Raw genomic sequence first — 21,451 nt, 5'->3', positions numbered from 1 at the left:
CAGTATTAAAGGGCAGCAGCACATGGCTTGCTGTAGATAAGGATACAGTAATAGATGAGGAGACCAAAGAGCTGTTTGTTTCTAGCTGGTATTTTTTGTTGTTTGTAATTTTACTTTTTTTTTTTCCGGCAGAGTATTAGGTAATAAGGAAGCCTAACATAGGCATGGTTTGGAATGCTGAGCTACAAAGGCATTAAGCCCTTCCAAGCAGGAAATAGAAGGCTTATTCTAAAATTCCCATTTATTGACTCAATATAGGTGAAGAATATCAGGTACAGTAGTTGGGCGTTCGTAGGGAAGCTCAACTTGAATAGGAAGAGGACAATGAGCGTAGATTGAACAGCATCTTTATTACAGACATTTTGGCATTTACAGTGTCATCATCAATGATCTAAAAGGAATAGGGTAAAGTAGTAAAACATATTTTACAAAAATTTTATAAGAAAAACAAAAATCAAGCTTAAAATGTTAAATAGAAAAGGGGGGGGGTCTAAACCAAAGTTATGCAACATAACGAGGAACTGCAAACATAATGTTGTTTGGAGATGGGTTGTTATTATTATTATTATTTTTTTCACTATATACTAAGGCTCCTTCACCCAAGGAGAGGGAGGTAGCCGAGATAGGACAACATAATCCCAATTTACTCATCCACCCAAACACATTCATTTGCATCTTAGCTCCAAGGGGAGAAGGGACAGATCCTCACTGCACCACACTGCGTGAGGGTCAACTGCGCAGTGCAATCAGTGACATCCGCAGCAGAGCCCGACAACAGAGCTGGTTTACCCCTGCCACATCATAATGGACCCATCCCCTTACCCACACCTAACATGATTAGCTGATCAGATCAAATGCGGGAGAATATCCCCTCTGGGCTGCATCATCATTTATTCATTCACAATTTCTCTCCAGTCATTTCTGTCATGACAACCACTCTTCCTTGCTCAACAGACATTCCTCTCGCATCCAGTGCTCTCTTCACACTGTATATCCATCTTATTCTTGGTCTTCCTCTCGGCCTTACACATCTCACATCAGATCTAGTTATCTTTTTCACCACTTGCTCCTTATCCCTTCTCATGATATGCCCAAACCATCGCAACACCCTCTGCTCAACATAATCAGCCATCTCCCGCACAACTCCAGTTTTCTTTCGCACTTCATCATTTCTCACTCGATCCATACGCGTCACTCCACACATGCTCCTCAGAAACCTCATCTTATTTTATTCAAACTTTTCCTCTCAGCTACATCCAGTGTGTATATATATATATATATATTTGTGTGTATGTATATGTATATACACTGATTCAAGCAGTCTTAAGTTACTGTTTGATGTACAGCATAATGTTTATTTTTTATTTATTTTTTATTTTTTATTTTTTATTTTTTCAAGTATGATATCACAAGATACACAATGATCCCTTACTGCTGATTGAAGAGGGGACTGGAGTCTTCTGTCTTTGCTGCTTAACTGACCCATATGCTTGTCTGTCCTAACTTGAAAGCACAGGTCGTGCTGCCAATATACTCGGCCTAGCAACCAGGGGAAGTGAAACAAGACAACAAACGAGCGAAGTTGGTTGGAACAGGATCTTGACGTGAAAGAAAGATCCAAATTAGAATGAATGAATCAATATCATCTTAAAGCCATTCTGGGAGTGAAATGTAGCAATACTGCTAAGTAAACAGTCTTTCATTTGAATGGAAATAACACCTAAGTAGGGTAAATTAAGATGAAACACCTCCTTACTGGCAGTAGGGATTTGTTGTTTAGGCATGTAATGGTTAAAATTCCTCACATGACAATAGAAATGTAAAGTCCCAAAGGATTGGAAGTCAGGTATAATTATTCTTCTATACAGACGAAATGAGGAAAGTGTGTGGTAATCATAGGAGCATTTATTGTCTTACTGTAAAAGAAAAGTATGTGGTAGGATACTTATTGACAGAGTTAGGGAAGTAATAGAGGAATTAGTTGGAGAAGAACAGGGAGGTTTTAGGAAGGGAAGAGTTTGTGTAGATCAGACTTTAATTCTTAGGTCTTTAGTGGAAAAGTTTCTAGAAAAGGGAAAGAAGTTGTATGTGCCCTTCATAGATTTGGAGGAAGCATAATGACAGAGTGGATAGACAAGGATTGTGGAAAGTACTGAGAGTACATGGAGTAAACGGGAAGTTGTTGAAGGCCATGAAGAGTATGCATGAGGGTGCTAGGGCTGCAGTGCATGTGGATGGTGAACTGGGTGAATTTTTCTGTTTGAAGGTTAGATTGAAACAGGGATGCATCATGTCTCCATTGTTGTCCAGTCTGTATATTGATGGGATTATAAATGATACAAAGTAGGGCAGTGGATGTTGGAGCAGTCCTAATGAAAGAGGGCAGTGTTTGGAAACTTCCTGTACTGTTATTTGCAGATGATACTGTGTTGTTAAGTGAAGACGAAGAGGAGCTGCAAGACTTGGTGAATGAGTTTGGGAGAGTAGGATATGTAAGAAGCTGGATGTAAAGGTGAATGTAGGGAAGAGTAAAGTTATGGTCTTTGAGAAAAATGAAGTCACTGAATGTACAGTAGAGTTGGATGAGGAGGAAATGGAAAATGTAAGTGCATTTAGCCCCTAAAAGACGGGCATCGGAATGTTTTGACACGCTCAGGACAGGCATTATCGGTGGGTGCGATACGGTGGGGGGGGTTGTGGGGGTGGTGGTGGTGTGGGGGTGGGGGGGGGAGGATTGTGGGGTGGTGCTGGGAGGGGGGCTGGGTGCTTGGGGGAGGTGGGGTGTGGGTGTGGGGGGGTGATGAGTGGGGGGTGGTGAGGGAGAAGTGTGGGGGTTGGAGGGGTGGGGTGGTTTGGGGATGTGGGGGGTTTGGGGATGTGGGGGGTTTGAGGGGGTGAGAGTGTGGGGGGTGTGGGGATGGAGGAGAGTAGGGGGAGGGGGTTGAGGGTGGTAGGGGTAGGGGGTGGACAGTAGGGGGATGGGGGTTGATGGAGAGGTGGTGGTGGGTGGTGGGGGGATGGTAGGAGAGTAGGGGGTCGTTGGGGAGATGAGGGTTGTGAAGGGTGGGGGGCAGGGTTGGGAAGGGTGGGGTTGGTGGGAGGGTGGGGGTTAGGGATGTTAGGGGGCAGTGGGGGTTTGGGAGTGGGGTAGTGGGGGATGGTTGGGGTGCAGTGGGGGGTTGGGGGGGTGAGGGTGGGGGTGGTGTGTGGGTGTGGTGGTAGGGGGGTGGGGTGGGTGTGGTGGGTTTTGGGGGATGAGGGGGGCATGATCGCATATGTGGACACCTGTCTTTTTGGCCCTAGTACCCTTAGACAGCATATGTGAACACCTGTCTTTTAGGGCTTAAGTACTTGGGTAGTGTGGTGAGTAAGGATGGAAGTTTAGAGGGTGAAGTGCTTGAAAGGGTACAACATGGAAGAAAGGTTGCTGGTTCTTTGAAAGTAGTGATAAGAAAGAGGGAAGTGAGCATGGGAGTGAAAACGTTACTGCATGACAGTATTGTGATACCAACCCCAACGTATGGAAGTGAAACTTGGACCTTGTTTGAGGGACAGGAGTCAAGAATGAGAGCAGTGGAAATGAGTTATTTGAGAGGAGCATGTGGAGTCACATGGAGAGACATACTGACAAAGGAGGGAATGAAGGAGTGTCGTGGTGTGGATGTGGATGTGATAAGAAGTGTTAGGAGAAACACATTTAGGTGGTTTGGCCATTTGGAGAGGATGGAGAGCGAGAGATTGATGAAGAGAGTGTACATGAGGGAGGTGGAGGGGGGAGAGGGAGGGGGAGGCCAAGGATGGGATGGAGTGGAGAGGTATGTGAGAGAGAGGGGTGTGAGCTGGGAGCAGGGCATTGAAATGGTAGGGGACAAGGCGACATGGAGGCGATTTGTTTGTGGCCATGCCCTATAGGTTTAGGGTGTTTGGCAATGGATGGATAGAAGGATAGATAGACAATAGGACAAATTTTCACTATAGCTATTATACACAGATAATTATCTGAAAAGTAGACTCTTATCATGGAACAGAGAATGTCAAGATGAGAGAGGAAAAAAAATTGTAACAAGGTGTAAACAACACTGATTTTAAACATTTTACAGCAGTAACTGAAAAAAACTGCTTCCCAAACCTGAGAGAGTAAGCTTGCAGAACACTGAAAACCAGAACTTGCTATTATCTTACTTAACCCTGATATAAAATAATGGGAGACAACTGCTGGACACTGTTTCAGTTGTGAACTGTTTGTTATTGCAGTATGACAAGTTTGTATATCGTGCAAGAAGTCATAAACATGGCTTTTATCTCTAAATATGACAAATGTATCATCAGCATACCTTTGGTACATCCATGATTTACTATTACTTGGACAATCTCTTAGTCATAATTGTTTGTAATAGCATAATAAGATGTTGGCAAAATTAGGTCTGAGGGATGATCCCATACCAACACCATTAGTCTGTTTGTAGAATTTGTTACTAAATATGAACAAACTATCATTCATACAAAGGGACAAAAGTTCTTTGAATACATTTTTTGTCATTTCCTTAAAAATTTCAACATCTTTATTGAGCAGCTTCAAAATTATGTCCATGGTCTCATCAGTAGGGATATTTGTAAACAGGGAGGTACCATCAAAATTGCACATAAAATACGTTTCGGATATATTAACTTAAGGCAGTGAATCTGCAGATTTGTATGAATTCTTAACTGTAAGCTCATTAGTGAATAAAACACTAAAAAGTTGGACAAGAAACCTCAACATTTAAATGATGCAGTATTGTCAGCAGCCATAATGGATCATAGGGAAACGGATGGTTTATGTGCATTAGGTAAACCATATAAGGTGGCAGGAGTCTACCCTGTGGATTTCAAGGATTCTGAATCTTAAATGACCACTAAATTTACTAAACTATGGTACGTTTAAGTTTTTGCTTTGACTTTGAAATTAGAACATAAAGTAACTAGATTCAGTAATAAGTTAGTTTCTCTTGATGTAATCTCCCTTGGAGATTCAGAATCCTTGATATCCATGGGTTTGACTCCTGCCACCTGATATAGTTTACCTAATGCACATAAATCATTCATTCCCTCTGACCCATTATGGCTGCTGACAATACTGCTTCATATAAATGCCAAAGTTTCTTGTCCAACTTTTTAGCATCTTAACCACTAATGAGTCTACAGTTAAGAATTAATACAAATTTGCAGATTCCATGTTTCAAGTTAATATATCTGAAACATATTTTATGTGCAATTTTGTTGGTACCTCCCTGTTTACAAATATCCCTACCGATGAGACTATGCACATAATTTTTAAACTGCTCGATAAAGATGCTGAAATTTTTAAGGAAATTACAAGAAATGTATTCAAAGAACTTTTGTCCCTTTGTATGAATGATAGTTTGTTTACATTGAGTGACAAGCCAAATGGTTTCCTGTAAGCCAAGAAACCATTTACAACACTGGGTGGTAACCATATAACCAAACCATATGTGCTCCCTACGTGTGAACAAGTGGGTCGGTGGAGGGTTAGTGCCCCTCCCCTTAAAACAAATAACTCAAAGTTAAATGGCCACCCCGTAAAGGATTATGGTGTCTGGCAATAGATAGATAGATAGATAGAACAAATTCTACAAACAGACTAATGGTGTTGCTATGGGATCATCCCTCAGACCTAATTTTGCCAACATCTTTTTATGCCATTACAAACAATTATGACTTAAGAGATTGTCCAAGTAATAGTGAACCACGGATGTATCGAAGGTCTGTTGATGATACATTTGTCATGTTTAGAGATAAAAGCCATGCTTATAATTTCTTGCACTGTGTGACAAGCCAAATCGTTTCCTGTACATCAGGACACCATTTGCTACGCTGGGTGGTAACCATATAACCAGATTATGACGCCTGGTAGTTTAGTGGGTAATTAAGGTGCTCCAGTCAGATTATGCCTGATCAGGTTTACATCCAGGGAGTGGTTGGGGTTTATTGCTCATGTAATGCCACTCGGGGATTAATGAAGCTGGTCATGGAGCAACACAGGATTGGATGATGAGTGAATGAATGAATGAATATTGACACTCATCATAGTGTAATGATATACAGTTCATGATTGAAACAGAGTCCTGCGGTTGTCTACCATCTTTAGATATCATGGTTAAGAAAGATAATGGTAATTTCTCATGTTCAGTGTTTAGCAGGCATACTTTCTCAGGAAAGGAAAGCATTTTTTTTTTTTTTTTTTTTTTTTTTTTTTTTTTTTGTAAAACAGTTAAAATCAGTGCTATTAAGACCTTGTTACATAGGTTTATTTTTTGTTTTATCAGTAGATATATTCTGTGTTCCATGATGAGATTTTCCTTATAAGAGAATGTACTGTATATAATGGCTGTGTTGAAAAACTGTGGTATTTTCTTGTAAGGAATTTTATAAACAACCATTACTTGCCTAAACAACAAATCTTAAGTGCCAGTAAGGAGGTACATTATCTTAGTTTACCCTACTTGGGCGATATTTCCGTTCAGACGAAAGTCTGTTTACTTCGGAGCCTTGCTAAATTTTATCTCTAAATTGACTTTTAAGATGATATTAAATAAATAATTCAAAACTGGATCTTCCTTTCACGTTAAGGATCCTTTTCCAATTTACCTACACGTGTTTGTTGTTTTCTTTCACATGCCCTGATTGCCAGGCCGGGTATATTGGTAGCACAAGAGTGTGCTCAAGGTTAGGAGACAAGCATATGGGAAAGTCTTGCGGCAAAGGCAGAAGGCTCGGGTCCCCTCCTCACTCAGCAGTAAGGGATATTTATGTATCTTGTGATATCATACCTAAAAAAGAGTGTTTTAAACATTATCTTACATCAAATACTGTAGTAACATAAGACTGCTTGAATCACTGTATATTAAGACCCATAACCCATGGATAAAGAACATTACATCTGCAGGTCCTGTTTATGTTTCATAATTCTGCTTTAGTCCTCCCTCCCCTTTTATTATTATTATTATTTTTTTTTAGCATTTCAAGCTTGTTTTTATTTTATTTTTTTTTTCATACAAGTTTTGTAAAATGTTCTGCTATTTTATCATATTCCGTTTAGATCACTGATGATGACGTCACAACATCCGTATTTGTACATCAAATACTGTGGTAACATAAGACTGCTTGAATCACTGTATATTAGGACCCATAACCCAATTATAAAGAACATTACATCTGCAGGTCCTGTTTTTCTGCTTTAATCCCCCCCTCCCCCCCCTTTTCTTTGTTTAGCATTTCAAGCTTGATTTTTTTTTTTTTTAAATTTATGCAAGTTTTGTAATATGTTTTACTATTTTATTGTATTCCCTTTAGATCACTGATGATGACATAAATGTCACAACATCCGTAATAAAGGTGCTGTTTGTATTTACGCTCACTGCCCTCTTCATGTTCGAGGTGAAGAATATTACCATTATATTTCCTGAATGTTGTAAAAGGCAACTGTTGAAGGGCTGAAATCTCCTCTGTTTACTGAATTGGTACTGGGATATTATGCAGCAGTTTTTGCTGCAAGCAGCCTCATGCAGTACTTCCTATAGCACAGGGGGTGGGATATGTAGTTCATAAAATTTCATACAGTATATTCTGATTGGGGAGCGCGGTAGCTCGGTGGTAGGATGTCGTGCTCGTAATCGTGAGGTTGCGAGTTCGCGCCCCTCCCTATGACTGCTGTGTTGAGAGGGGTAGCCTCTCCTGTAACCCTAGCAGGGCTATATGATCTGATGAGGTCAAGCTTGAGGATTAATCCGTTATATTCAGATTATGACCTTGGTAAGATTAATAATAATAATAACAGCAGCAATTACCATACCCTTACTCCATGTAAGTGTAGAAAATTGGATTATGGAAGAATTATGGAAGATGAAGGTGAATTATAACCCCTAAGTAAAAATTTTATATATATATATACACACAAGATGTATTTGCTAGTTCTGTTTTCCATAGTATAAGTATTGTACATTGTTACTGCTTGTCTGGTGTGAAAGTAATTTTTTTACTTGTTTTCATCTAACTTGGTTTGTGAGTACTGTTTAGGCATGCCTGTGACTTGATCAATGCACACCAGTTTTTCTGTTTATTTTAACATACTGATCAACATTAACGGTATGAAGTTTGTGCATTACCAATTTATCTATATTTCAGTCATCATAAAATCTATCTTTATGTATAGTACTTAAAACACTTTACTCACTTTCCTCCAGTCATGCTTGAAATCTTTTACTTTCCTACTTTAACAATACTGTTGTGCCTTTTTTTTCCCCATAATATCGCCTCAGTAATGTATTCAGTCTTGCCCAGATTATCCTACCTACCCTTTTCCTCTTTACTGTAATCTTAAATGCTGTCTTTTATGCTTCCTCCTCTTAGCCCTCTTTTCTCTTACCTTTCTTTACTGTATATCATGTTAGTTTTTATTGCCATTTTCTTCTTTCTCCTCTTACTCTTAATGACCATCCTGCCCCATGTTTTACCCCCTCCACCCCTCCCCCAGGGCAGATGCAGCCATCGTGTCACACCTGTGGGAGTTTGTGTTGACAGAGGATCTCATTGGCATAGGGTGAGATAATGCAGTGAATTGTCCTTCAGCTGGGGATGGCAAGCATTAGTGTGGCACTTGCTGGTTGATGTTGAAGTGATTCAAGTGAAGAGAATGTAGTTAGGCTCTTATCCTTAGTATTATTTAAAAGTTCATTTTACTTCTCATTGTTGCGATCAGAATCATCATATATGCATGTTTTTATATAGTATAATTAAAACAAAATTTTAAAAACAGTAGACAGCAGTGTTGCACCTTCTTGCACTCCTCTCAGCACACCAAATTTTTTCTTTCAGAGCTACGATTTGTATAAGGCTTCAAGATTGAGCATCTTGTTTATCCATGGCCTTGGGGTTGCATTCAGACATCGGTCAATATTCCTTCAGATACATGTATAGATTTATACTCCATTGTATATACATAATAGAGATTAGTGCCTAAAGCAAGCATGAAGCATGTGGTTGTCAGCTTTTCTGCTTCAGTACATGTGAACTCTGCCTCCTCTCTTTTTTACGCTTCACTGTTTCATTTCTTCAGTTACAAACTAATATGCAGACATTTTTCAGCAGTCTTTGACTTGTGTTTTTGATATGAGATGTTAGTTATTTTCTGATCACAATAGATGATAGGATTCTTTCTTTGCGCAGCTTGTTTTTACTTTTTACGGTAGTTATCTCACTGACATAATCACTAATATCTCCATACTAGAAAATATTATATTACTTGGTACTTGGTAATCATTCACATGTACATGTTTAGTAGAATGTTAAATTAGTGGATGCCTCATGTTCACACCTTTTATATAGTTTTTTTTTTTTTTTTTTTTTTTTTTTTTTTTAATGAGGAGGGGATTATATACAAGATTCCTTCTGTTATAGCAGTGATGGTGGTGTGTGGAATCTCTTACTGTTAATAATCAGGTTTCTGGTAAGTATTTTTTTCATATATTTGGGAAAGTACAGAATATTGGTTTCTCTGTTTTTCTAAATGTTTTCTGGTTATTTATTTGCAGCCCAAAACTCATGCTTTGCTCTTCATTCCTTTCTTTGTCTCCAGGTTTTATTTCCTGAAGCCTCTTATCCCTTTTGAATTCACATTATGTCCTTTTTGCTTCACATCAATATCTTCTTGCCCCTCACCCCAGGGCCGACGCTCCAATCATGGGCCACATGTGGGAGTACATTATGGGCGTGGACATCTTTGAGTTGGGGTATGAAACAGTCTGTGAGCATGATTTATCCCAGTAACTCTTAACTGTCCCCCAACCTCACTCACATCCTGCTAATTCTCATTTGTTTTCCTCTAGTTGTTATTTAGTTCTTGGGAAATGCCTTGCATTTATTCTGATGGAGCTTTTGTTTAAGGCACAGTATCAAAAAAAAAAAAAATCCCAAACTCATCCCTGATACAGAGTATGTCCATTTATCCACAGCTTTTGGCATAAGCTGGCATTTTCCCAAAGTTGTCCCTGATACAGAGTATGTCCTTTTATCCACAGCTTTTGGCATAAGCTGGCTTATAACTTATCTGACCTTGGAAAGGAGTAGGGTACATTTACAGCTTTTCCTCCCCCTTCATTATATGCCTTTCAAAAGGTCAAAGGTATTCATTAGGCCTTCCCATCTCATAGTTTTTTGGAAACAGAGTTAAGAGAGTGATGATAAATGAAGACCTTCTGTTTTCACTCTTATTATTTTTTCACTTTTCTGTACCATTTAGATTTTGTATCTCCTTTCCCCTCCATTGGAGTCTTGGTTCTGTAAGATCTATCCTTGTGAAGGTCATTTTCTGCATCATCATCTCAATCATCAGCCTCTGACTTGTTCCGAAGCCATTTCCATTTCCACCTCATCATTAGTGTCATCAAACATAGAGGAGCTAAAAAAAAGGAAGAGATACATAAGATCACATGCATCAAGAAAAATACTCTTAATCAAGAACCATATGGATGTGAGCAGTAAATGTTTGATTTCTTCAGCTCAGAATTCATCACACCTATGTTGCATCACCCCCCCACCACAAAGAAATAGAAAAATGAACAACCTCCCAGTACTACATGAAATATCTCAGTGACATCGGTCTTCCACACAACACTGCACTTAAGAAACACATACGTAAACATAAACACACAGCCACTACATCCATACAGAACCTCCAGTCAGACAGCATCTTTCATGAACTACCACTAGACATCCACCCCTCATAAACTTCCCTGTCCAGAGAGATACTGTTGTACTTTAAGGTGCAGCCTCCACTTCCCTGCTTCACTGCTAACACAAAATACAACACACAAACAATTCACCATGCCCCCACTGCTGTGCATTCCCCACTCCACAACACACCCACCTCATGTACCTTACAATCACAGTACAGTGGAATCTCCTAAACTGCCTGCATCTAAACAGTGGATTCATAATATGCTGCAACATCACACAGCAATTTGCAATTTCAGTAACTTGCAGAAATTATAGGTGATTTGGGATTGCAGCCGCGAAAAGTGAAGGTTTTCTGATGCTTCATGTAACACATGCCACCATTACCCAAAATCCGTGTATCCAGCAAGCCATTAATTACTAAACCAGTCGTATTCAAGCATAGCACTTACTCTAAGCCAATCACAGCACTTCGTTCCTACATCAAGCATGAAAGGCACGTGTGCACGAGCCCCAGCGCCCGCCCAGCTCTGTGCATTGCCTCCTCTCTGTTGACAGTGTGTGGTTCTGGTGTGGTGTACAAGAGGATTTTTTTCCCCCCTGTGCTTCCTTTGCCTGCCCGTTGTTACCATGGCTGGTCATTACCCTCCTAAGCCTACAACTTCTTTGAGGAAGGGGAAGAAGAAGTTAACGTTAACATACACCCAAAAGTTTGATGTAATAAGGAGGATTGAAGGCAGTGAGAAGAAAGCCAAAGTTGTCCACCAATATGGACTCAGGGAGGTTGATCTATCCAACTGGCCACGTTGTTTACCAACCACTGCTCTGACTGGATGCGTCAGTGTATCATGCATTCTAAATCCTTATTTATAGCTTTCAGTAGTATGTTTATAAAAATGCCTTGTAGCTGTGGTAATCTAGGAATAATAACAAGTAACATGTAAAAACTCTTTTCAATAGAAAATATGGAAAGGCCACACTCCTTTGGTAAAGAATTAAATGGCAAGTAATTCTTTACCAAACAGGTGCGTTGATTCCACCTATATATTGTAATAACTAACTCACGATCTCAAGTAATTTTGTTACATATGCCACCCAGATAGTTCACTGTTGAATTGTGACTGCAAGAAGTGAATGGAAAAAGCAAAATATACTTATACAGTACTGTATTTTGGGATATTCAAGGAATTGGGCAGGCCACCATTGGCAGTATTTACCAACGATCTCTCCAACTTGCCACGTTGCTTACAAACCACTGCCTCGACTGGATGTGTCAGTGTATCAAGCATTCAAAATCCTCATTTATAGTTTTCAGAGGTATGTTTATAAAAATGCTCAGTAGCTGTGGTAATCCAGGAATAATAAGTAATCTGTGAAAGATTCATTTCAGTAGAAAATATGGAAAGGCCACGCCTGTTTGGTAAAGAATTAAGCTTAGTGAATCGATGACTCTTACGATAACACGGAGGCAGCTGAGGGTGACGACGACACCACTTCTATTGCTTCCACACTGGACATTAAGGGGTTCCCGAAGGAGGTTCATGAGGAGGAAGCAGCACAGAGGCGGCAGTATGATGCAGCAGCACATTTCCCTCGTGCTAAGAGGCTGTAGTCCACCTTGAGCCTTGGAACCTCACCCCTCTCCGCTGTCCATTCAAGCAATGTCATCAGTTAGAAAGAGTCAGAGAAGAATCTTACAGTGTTGTTCATTTCCATTAAATATGCTTTACTAATTTCTTTTCCAGGTTGTTATTGTTCGTTGGTGACCAGTTTGATGTAGGTTTGGGAGTAAGGGGGGGTAACACGTCCAAGATAATAGGCTCATAAGTAATTTTCCCAATGAGAGTAGTTATTTCTAACTTGCAGAATTCTCAAATCGCAGCATGTGCCCAGTCTCATAAGACCACGATTTAGGAGATTCCACTATATGATCCTCTAATATGACCTGAACAGAAGACCTGTAGGAGTGTCTAGTTGGAGTAGCTGCTTCCTGAAGTCCATTAAGCATGTCCAGGTGATTCTGGGGTTGCAGCAACAAATAATCAGCCTCATCTTAGCATTCCATCACAGTGCATCTTACCTCATCCTTTTGCCAGTTTGCCCTGTTTGAGTGTACTCTAACTTGTTGAGTAAATGTGATGTACGTTGATTGCTGTATATAATTTAGTAGTAGTTATTTTAAATACATTTTTATTTTGTCATTTTGTATTGACACTATGTTTTTGTACAAGGTAAATTTAAGTTTTGATGCAGTGTGTGTTTGCACTAAGTTGAACTTCTGCATGGTATTCTGCAGTTGGATTTTTCAAGCAACTTCATGAGATAATGGTTGAGATACTAACAGGTTATTTAGAAATAAAAAGCATTTTGTTTTGCATGGGTTGTTAAAATAATACTTAAAAATACAGATAATCAAAATGAGTGCAAAAAGTATCATGGAATAAGCCAACTGAATGTTGTATGAAAGATGGTATTTATGGAAGAATAATGGTAGACAAAAAGGTTGGACAGATATCAAGATGGTATAGCAGTTTTGAATAGATTGGTATGAGATATATGGACCTCATATTTGAAATAAGACTGATAGTTGTTAAAGCTTTCGAGAAGGACTTGAGATATTAAGGAGTGAAGAGTATGTACAGCAGCACAAATTGCTGATATGTGACATGATGCTTGGGGAGTGAGTGGTGATGTCCATCATCCACTCACTCAGTGTTGAGATGCCATATGATCTCTACTCTGAGTGACAAGCCAAATGGTTTCCTGTATCCAGGAAACCATTTACTACACTGGGTGGTAACCATATAACCGGGGTATCGGCAGGGTTAAGTGTCCCCCAGATTCCCATATCCAAACTCACTTAATCATGGCTGTCATTTTAGAGAGCCACAGAGGGCCCAATACCTGCCCAGGGCCCCATCCAAAAGGGCAGATTTGCATGACCATGTGGAATGTGAGAGGGATGAATGAGGAGAGCAAGAGGGTGGAAGTGGTGAACGTGTTTTAAGAGTGGAAGATATGCTGTGATGGCATTGTGTGAAACGAAGATGAAAGGGTGTGAAGTGGAGGAGTGGAAGGGTGTGAAATGTGTAAGATTGGGAATAAATGGGCGAGGAAGATACAAGGAAGGAGTTGCTTTGTTAATGAATGAGGTGTGGCAGAGTGGAATGAGAGACTACAAATGTGTCAGCTTGAGGTGTATGTATGTCAAGTTCAAGTTTGAGAAGGTGAAAGTGGCCGTAATTGTAGCATATGCACCGTGTGAGGACAGGAATGAGAGAAAGACAAGATTTAGGATGAGCTGGATGAAGTAGTGGGAGAAATGCCCAGGAACTGTAAAGTGATCCTAATGGGGGATGTGAATGGAAGAGTAGGCACTGGTCCTGAGGATGACATAATGGGTTGTAGTGGAGTACCAGGAGAAAATGATAATGGGAAGCGACTAATGGATATGTCAGGAGAGGAGGTTGTGCATTTGTAAATCATATTTCAAACATAAAGATGCACATAAATATACATGGTAATGAGGGAACTGGGATCGTGTTGAAAGAAGCCTGATTAATTACGTGCTCATAGAGAGGTCGATGATGGGAGTGGTTGCTGATACGAGGGCCTTTTGAGTGGATGATGTGGAGGTCTGTCAGATCATATGATTGTGGTATGCAAGATCAAGCTGAGAGGAGTGAGGTGGATCAGGAGAAAGAGGAGCAATCAGGGAGAAAGACTGAAAGTTGAGAAGGTGAGGATCAAAGAAATGGCAGATGAATACAGGACCAGAGTCGAGGAGGAGTTAGAATCAGTGAATTGGAATGAAATGGGTTTGGACAGCCTGTGGAATGCATATAGGGATTGCTTAGTTAGGAATGCTAAAGTGGTGTGTGGTGTTGCAAGAGTAACAACAAAGAAGAAAAGTACGGCATGGTGGGATGAGGAGGTTAAGAGAGCGATGGAGGAAAAGAGGAAGAAGTGGCTGAGGTGGTTACAGGACAGGGTTTCAGTTGAAACAAGAACTGAATACCGTATGTTGAGAGCAAGAAGCACGTAAAGAGACTAGTGACGAGGAAAAAGGAGGAGGTAAATTATGATCTAGGAAGAAAAACGAATGCAAACTACTCTGGAAATAGGAAGTTATTCTGGAAAGAGGTGTGGAAATCTAGAAGTGAAAGCAGAAAAAAATGTGATGGTGTGAAGGATGTAGGTGGTACATTATTAACCCTTGCAGATGAAGTAAGGACCAGATGGAAAGAATATTTTGAAAGCCTGATGAATGGGAATAGAGAGAGCTGAGCGGCTGTAAACATGATTGGTTTGGGGGGTGTACAGAGAAGGAATGCCGTGCCATGAAACGTGACACTTGCACAGGTGGAGTGCAGTGAAGTGGCTGAGTAATGGGAAAGCAGCTGGGGTTGATGAGGTGTATGCAGAGATGCTTAAGTGTAGTGGAGAGAGTGGAATGAAATGCTTGTTGGAGGTATGTAAGAAGGCATATATGAGTGAAACTGTGCCAGCAGAGTGGAAAAAGGCTGTGATTGTGCCCCTGTACAAAAATAAAGGTGAGTGAAGTGAGTGCAAGAATTATCATGGCATAAGTTTTTTGAGTGTGGTAGGGAAGGTATATGGAAAAATTATAAAGTAAGAGAGGTATCAGAAGTCACAGGGAGTGATGCACAAGATGGCTTTAGGAGTGGCAGAGGATTTGTGGATCAAATATTTGCAGTGAGACAGATAGCAGAGAAGGCTTGTGAGAAGGACCATAAGGTGTTTATGATATTCATGGATCAGGAAAAAGCATACAACAAAGTGGACAGAGAAGGATTGTGGAAAGTTTTGCAAATGTACAGTGTAGATGGTATGCTGCTAGGTGCCGTCAAGAGTTTTTATGATGGTAGTGAAGCATGTGTAAGGGTTAATGGGCATCTAAGTAAATGGTTCATGATCAGTGTGGGCATGCGACAAGGTTGTGTGATGTCCCCATGGTTGTTCAATATATATATGGATGGGGTGATGAGAGAAGTAAAATCACAAGTAATGGAGAGAGGGATGGCGTTGGTAATGAATGGTGATTGATGGAATATCCAATTTGTTATATGCTGATGATACAGTACTGCTTGCAAGTACCAGACAAGAAATTGGTAGGTTAGGTCAGAGTTTTGCTGATGTCTGTAAGTGTCATGCCTTGAGAGTAAGTGTAGAAAAGAGTGAAGTGATGGTTATTGAGAGAGAAGGTGACTCCAGTGCAATGTTACAGTGAATGGAGAGAGACTGGAATTGGTGAGAGAGTTCAAATACCTGGGTACGGTGATAGAAAAGAGAGGAAAATATGCGGAAGAAGTTGAAATCAGAGTGACACAAGGAAGAAATGTAGCTGGTGCAATAAAGGCCTTGATATGAAACAGAGGCTTGAGTGTTGCAGCTGCACGAGGCTTACATGAAGGAGTGTTAATGCCAACCTTAGCATATGGATGTGAGACTAAGGTGTGGGATGAAAATGAAAAGTCAAGAGTAAGAGCAGTGGAGATGGGGCTGCTGAGGAATGTATGTGGAGTACAGAGAGTGGATAGGGTACGAAATAATGTGATCTGGGAAAGATGTGGAATGAGGAAATCGGTAGACACCAGAATTGAAGAGAGTGTACTGAGATGGTGTGGTCATGTGGAAAGAATGGATAACAATGGAGTGGTGAAAAAGATATATCTGAGTGAATTTGAAGGAGGCCAAGGAGAAGGTGGAGGGATATGATGGATGAGTGTGTGAGGAAGAGAGGTTTGGAAGTCGGTGAGGCTAGGGAACTGACAAGAGATTGAGCTGGCTGGATGAATGTTATGAGAAGTGCATGATCAGGGATTTGGTACCCCTTTTTAATGTGGCTGCGTCCGGATTGACTCAGTTGGATACGTTTATGTGAAGCTACAGAACATGGTGAATGTTTCTGATGTATCCGATAGAGCCAGGGCTTGAATGATGAGTGAATGGAAGCGTGGCCCATTGGATTGGGCATATTTGGGCTGTCTGGACATTGCTACTCCTCATCCTGCCCTAGGGTGGGAAAGGAGGTCCAGATGATGATAATGATTAAAAACCAAACAGTAATGGATGCCATCTATAGCGAGATGAGTTGTGACTTGGATCTAATATTTGAAATATGACTGATAGTTGTGAAAGCTTTTGAGAAGGACTTAAGATATTAGAGAACGAAGAGTGTGTGCAGTAGCATGAATTACTGGTACGCGACTTGGTGCTTATGGAGCGTGTGGTGAAGATGTGAACCTATGCACTTAGGAGGAGAACATGGAAGTTGAAAAAACAAGCAGTAAGGGATAAGAGATGCCTTCTATAGTGACATGAGTCGAGTTGTGACTGAACCAGGAGCTGTTGACAGAAGTGTTAATGAACAGTAGAGCTCTCAAAAATATTCTTAGAGTTACTGATTTTTTTATTTTTTTTACTGAAGGACAAGGGGACCACCTGTCTTAAGACATACAGTAACATGGTGGTGGGATGAGGGTGCAGTTGAAGGAGAAAAGAAGCCTTCTCTGGGAGTGGAAAAAAGGGTGGTAAGAGAGAGGAATACTTGGCTGCAAAATGTAGGACTAGATAGGAAGTATACAGAGCAAAATGTGAGTCTCAGAGACTTGTAAAGGATGACCTAAGTAGCACTGAAAGGAAGAATATGGTGTTTAGGGTAACAGAGCAGATGAAGAGGGAAAACAGGGATATCATAGCTGAGCAGTGTGTGAAGAATAATGAAGGAACAGTGGTGATGGATGGAGAGGATAATGAGGATGCTTGGAGAGAGCATTATAGTGTGTTGCTGAATGAAGAGTTTGAATGGAACAGGGAAAGTTTGGAGCCAGCAGATCCAGTGTTTGGCCCTTGGCCTTTGATTGCTGCTGCTGCTGTGGGCAAGGTGATAGGCAGGATGCAGTTTGGGATGCTGGTAGGTGTGTCTAGGCTGATTGCTGAAATGCTGATGGTCTCTGGAGATATAAGAGTGGGTTTAGTTACTGATTTGATAAAAACAGTTATGTATGAGTGTGTTGTCTCAGATAACTGGCTGAAGAGTGTGATTGTAAATGTGTACAGAGGGAAAGGTGATGCCTTGGAAAAAGGAAATAGTAGGTGCATAAATCTTTTGGAGCAGATAATTAAGGTAATGGAGACAGTCCTAGAATGTCTGATTCGGGAAAGAATGAATATTGGGGAGATGCAATTTGGGTTTATGCCAGGCAAAAGGACCACTGATGCCATATTCATTGTTTGACAGATTCAGGAAAAATGTATGGGAAAGAAAAGGGAGTAGTGCTCTGTTTTTGTTGATTTGGAGAAGGCCTTTGCCACAGTCCATAGGGAGGTGGTTAAGTGGGCAGCGAGAAAGCTTGGGATTGAGTAGTGGCTGGTTAGTGTTTATGGCTCTGCATCAAGGTGAAAGTGAATGGAGATTTGAGTGGTGAGTTTTTCAAGAATGTTGTCTCGTATCAGGGGTCTATCTTGAGCCCTTTATTGTTTGTCATAGTGCTTGAAGCTCTCTCATGTGTCTTCAGAAATGGATTCCCAAGGGAGATGTATGCTGATGACCTGGTGATGGTTGAAGAGAATGATAGGGAGGGGAAGGAAAACCTTAGAAAGTGGAGAGACGGAATGGGACACAAGGGTTTGGGAGTAAATGCAGATAAAACAAGAGTGATGATATCTAGGGCTGGTGGCAGTATTGTATTGTCAGAGCAGAGGGAGAGTGGCCATGTGCAGTTTGCCACAAAGGTGTGGGAAGTGACTTGAACTTGTGCAGTACTTGTGGTAAGTGGGTACATAAGGGAATTAGTGGGATTAGAGGTAGACTACGGAATAATGCTGGTGTCGTTTGTGCTGTGTGTCAGGGAGAGCATGTAGAAATTGTCAGGTGTGAAAAGAATGATCTTGCTGACAAATCTCTTCAGTGTGTGGAAGAATTTTGTTATCTGAGGGACATAATATGTGCTGGAGGTGGAACTGGAAGTCTGGTTGGAGAAAGTTCAGGGAGCTGTTGCCTCTCCTGACATTGAGAGGGCTCTCTCCATGCTAAGGGATCTTTGTATGTTGTATGTGTTAGGAGTGTAATGCTATATGGTAGTTAGACCTGGCCAGTAAAGGAAGAGGATATTCAAAGGCTTAAATGTACAGAAGTGACAGTGATTTGATGGATGTGTTGTGCGTCCCAGAATGCATGCCCTGGGGGACTAGGTTTACAATTGAAGAGTTGAGGGGAAGGATGGGACTGGAGTGTATTGGTTTTGGGATGAGGAAGGATAGATTGAGATGGTTTGGGGATATGGAGAGGATGGAGGATGACAACTGGGTGCAAAATGTCAGAAGTGTGAATTTTTTTTTTTTTTTTTTTTTTTTTTTTTTTTTTTTTAATGCGAGGAAGAAGGAACCAAAGGCCATGAGCCCGCAGTAACAGTTCCCTCCAAGAGAAAAACAAAATACAATAGAGAGCCAAATTCAAGATCCGATCATTTTGAGATGCCAGGACACACTGCGTTTGAAAGACTGGAGATCATAGGCAGCAGGAAATACAGACAGAGGGAGACAGTTCCAGAGCTGACCTGTTGCATAAATGAAAGACTGGGAGTAATGGTTAACTCTTGCATTAGAGAGTTGGACAGAAAAGGGATGAGAGTTTGCTGCCAGACGGGTGCTACGCGCCCGTCGTAGAGGTGGAGGAATTCAAGCAGATAGTTCAGAGGAGCAGTGACCATTAAAGTAGCAATAGAAAAGAGATAAAGATGCAACAGTGCGGCGAAGAGACAGAGGTTGAAGGGAGTCAGTAAGAGGAGGAGAGTTAATGAGACAAAAAGCCTTTGACTCCACCCTATTGAGAAGAGCTGTATGTGGGGAGCCTCCCCACACATGAGAGTTGTACTCCACACAGGGGCAGATAAAACCCCAAGTATAGAGTCAACAATTGTGCAGGGGTAAAGAAAGAGCGGAGTCGGCTTAGCACACCCAATCTCTTGGAAGCAGATTTTACAAGAGATGTAATATGATCTTTCCAAGATAAGTCCCGAGTAAATGAAACCCCAAGCATGTTCAAGGATGATGCAAGATTAAGCTGAATATTATTAAACATTAGTGGGTATACCTGTGGAAGATTTTGTCGGGTTGATAGGTGTAAGAACTGAGTCTTAGATGCATTAAAAACAACCATATTATTTTTATCCCAGTCAGGGATACGAGCCAAGTCAGACATTAGGTGTGCCATAGCCTCATCCCTTGTTTGTTGAAGTAACTGTTGAGATGGGCGTTGCGGGAACCAAATGGAAAGGTGAAGGGTGGAGTCATCAGCGTATGAGTGGATAGGGTTAGATCTACAGCTTAGAAGATCATTGATGAATAAAAGGAAGAGAGTTGGTGATAGGATAGAGCCCTGAGGAACACCACTGTTGATAGATCTAGGAGAAGAACGATGGCCGTCTACAACAGCGGCTATAGAACGACCAGAAAGGAAGCTAGCGATGAAGGCACAAATAGAAGGATAGAAACCGTAGGAGGGCAGTTTGGAAATTAAAGATTTATGCCAGACTCGATCGAAAGCCTTTGAGATGTCAAGTGCAATGGCAAAGCTTTCGCCAAAGTCCCGAAAGGAAGATGACCAGGAGTCTGAAAGGTAGGTGAGAAGATCGCCAGTGGAGCGTCCCTGACGGAACCCGTACTGACGATCGGAAAGAAGGTTGTGATAGGAAAGATGCCTTAAAATTTTTCTATTGAGAATTGACTCGAAAACTTTTGAAATACAGGACATTAAAGCAATTGGACGATAGTTGGAGGGTTGGGAGTGGTCACCCTTCTTTGGGACTGGCTGAATGAGAGCAAACTTCCAGCAAGAAGGAAAGGTACAAGTTGACAGACAAAGGCGAAAGAGTTTGCCTAGGCAGGGTGTAAGCACAGAAGCACAGTTCTTGAGAACAACAGGAGGGACCCCATCAGGCCCATATGCCTTGTTAGTACTGAGGCTAGTGATGGCAGAAAATACATCAACTGAAGAAATTTTAATGCCAGCCATGAGGAAGTCAGAGAGGGGAAGTGATGGAGGAACAGCACCGGAATCGTCTAAGGTGGAATTGGAGGAGAAAGTCTGTGCGAAAAGATCTGCTTTATCAGTAGAAGAAATAGCTACAGAACCATCAGAGTAGAAAAGAGGAGGGAAGGATAATGAGGTAAAGTTGTTAGAAAGATTTTTGGCAAGGTGCCAAAAGGAGCAGGAAGAATTCGAGTTGGAGAGTTTTAATAGAGCGAAGAACAAACTTAGCACGATTCCGGGCAGAAACGTAAAGATGATGTGATTCAGGGGTGGGTTGGCTCCGGTACCTTTTGTAGGCCCTCTCCTTGTTGCGGACAGCATTAGAACAAGCGTGATTAAACCAAGGCTTTCTTGCGTTAGTCAAAGGATATGAGAAAGGAATGTATGCTTCCATGCCCGAGAGAATAACCTCCGTAATGCGCAAGGCACACTCAGATGGCTCACGGCCATGGAAGCAATAATCATTCCAGGGAAAATCAAAGAAGTACTGCCTGAGGGCCTCCCAGTCCGCGGCTCCAAAATGCCACAGACGACGTTTCCCTGGAGGGTCCACAGGCTGTACCGGAGTGGTAGGACAGGTCAAGGTAATAAGGTTGTGATCGGAGGAGCCTAACGGAGAGAAAAGATTAACAGAGTAAGCAGAAGGATTAGTTGTGAGGAAGA

The 21,451-nt window shown here is 41.2% G+C and overlaps 1 protein-coding gene across 1 annotated transcript in view; it reads left to right on the top strand.

Moving 5' to 3' along the window:
• whd (carnitine O-palmitoyltransferase whd) overlaps positions 1-21,451 on the top strand; it is a 454,516-nt gene that overhangs the window by 252,216 nt on the left and 180,849 nt on the right. Inside the window, exon 11 of the mRNA XM_080283386.1 lies at positions 8,534-8,599. Within this exon, the coding sequence (XP_080139512.1) occupies positions 8,534-8,599 (66 nt within the window). The remainder of the gene's footprint in view (positions 1-8,533; positions 8,600-21,451) is intronic.

Source organism: Coenobita brevimanus, chromosome 97 (assembly GCF_032717465.1).
Source record: "Coenobita brevimanus isolate Jiangsu-jjx chromosome 97, ASM3271746v2, whole genome shotgun sequence".
NCBI classification, from domain to species: Eukaryota; Metazoa; Arthropoda; class Malacostraca; order Decapoda; family Coenobitidae; genus Coenobita; species Coenobita brevimanus.
Note: the sequence above shows the minus strand (reverse complement) of the source record. Positions and strands in the feature narration are given on the sequence as shown.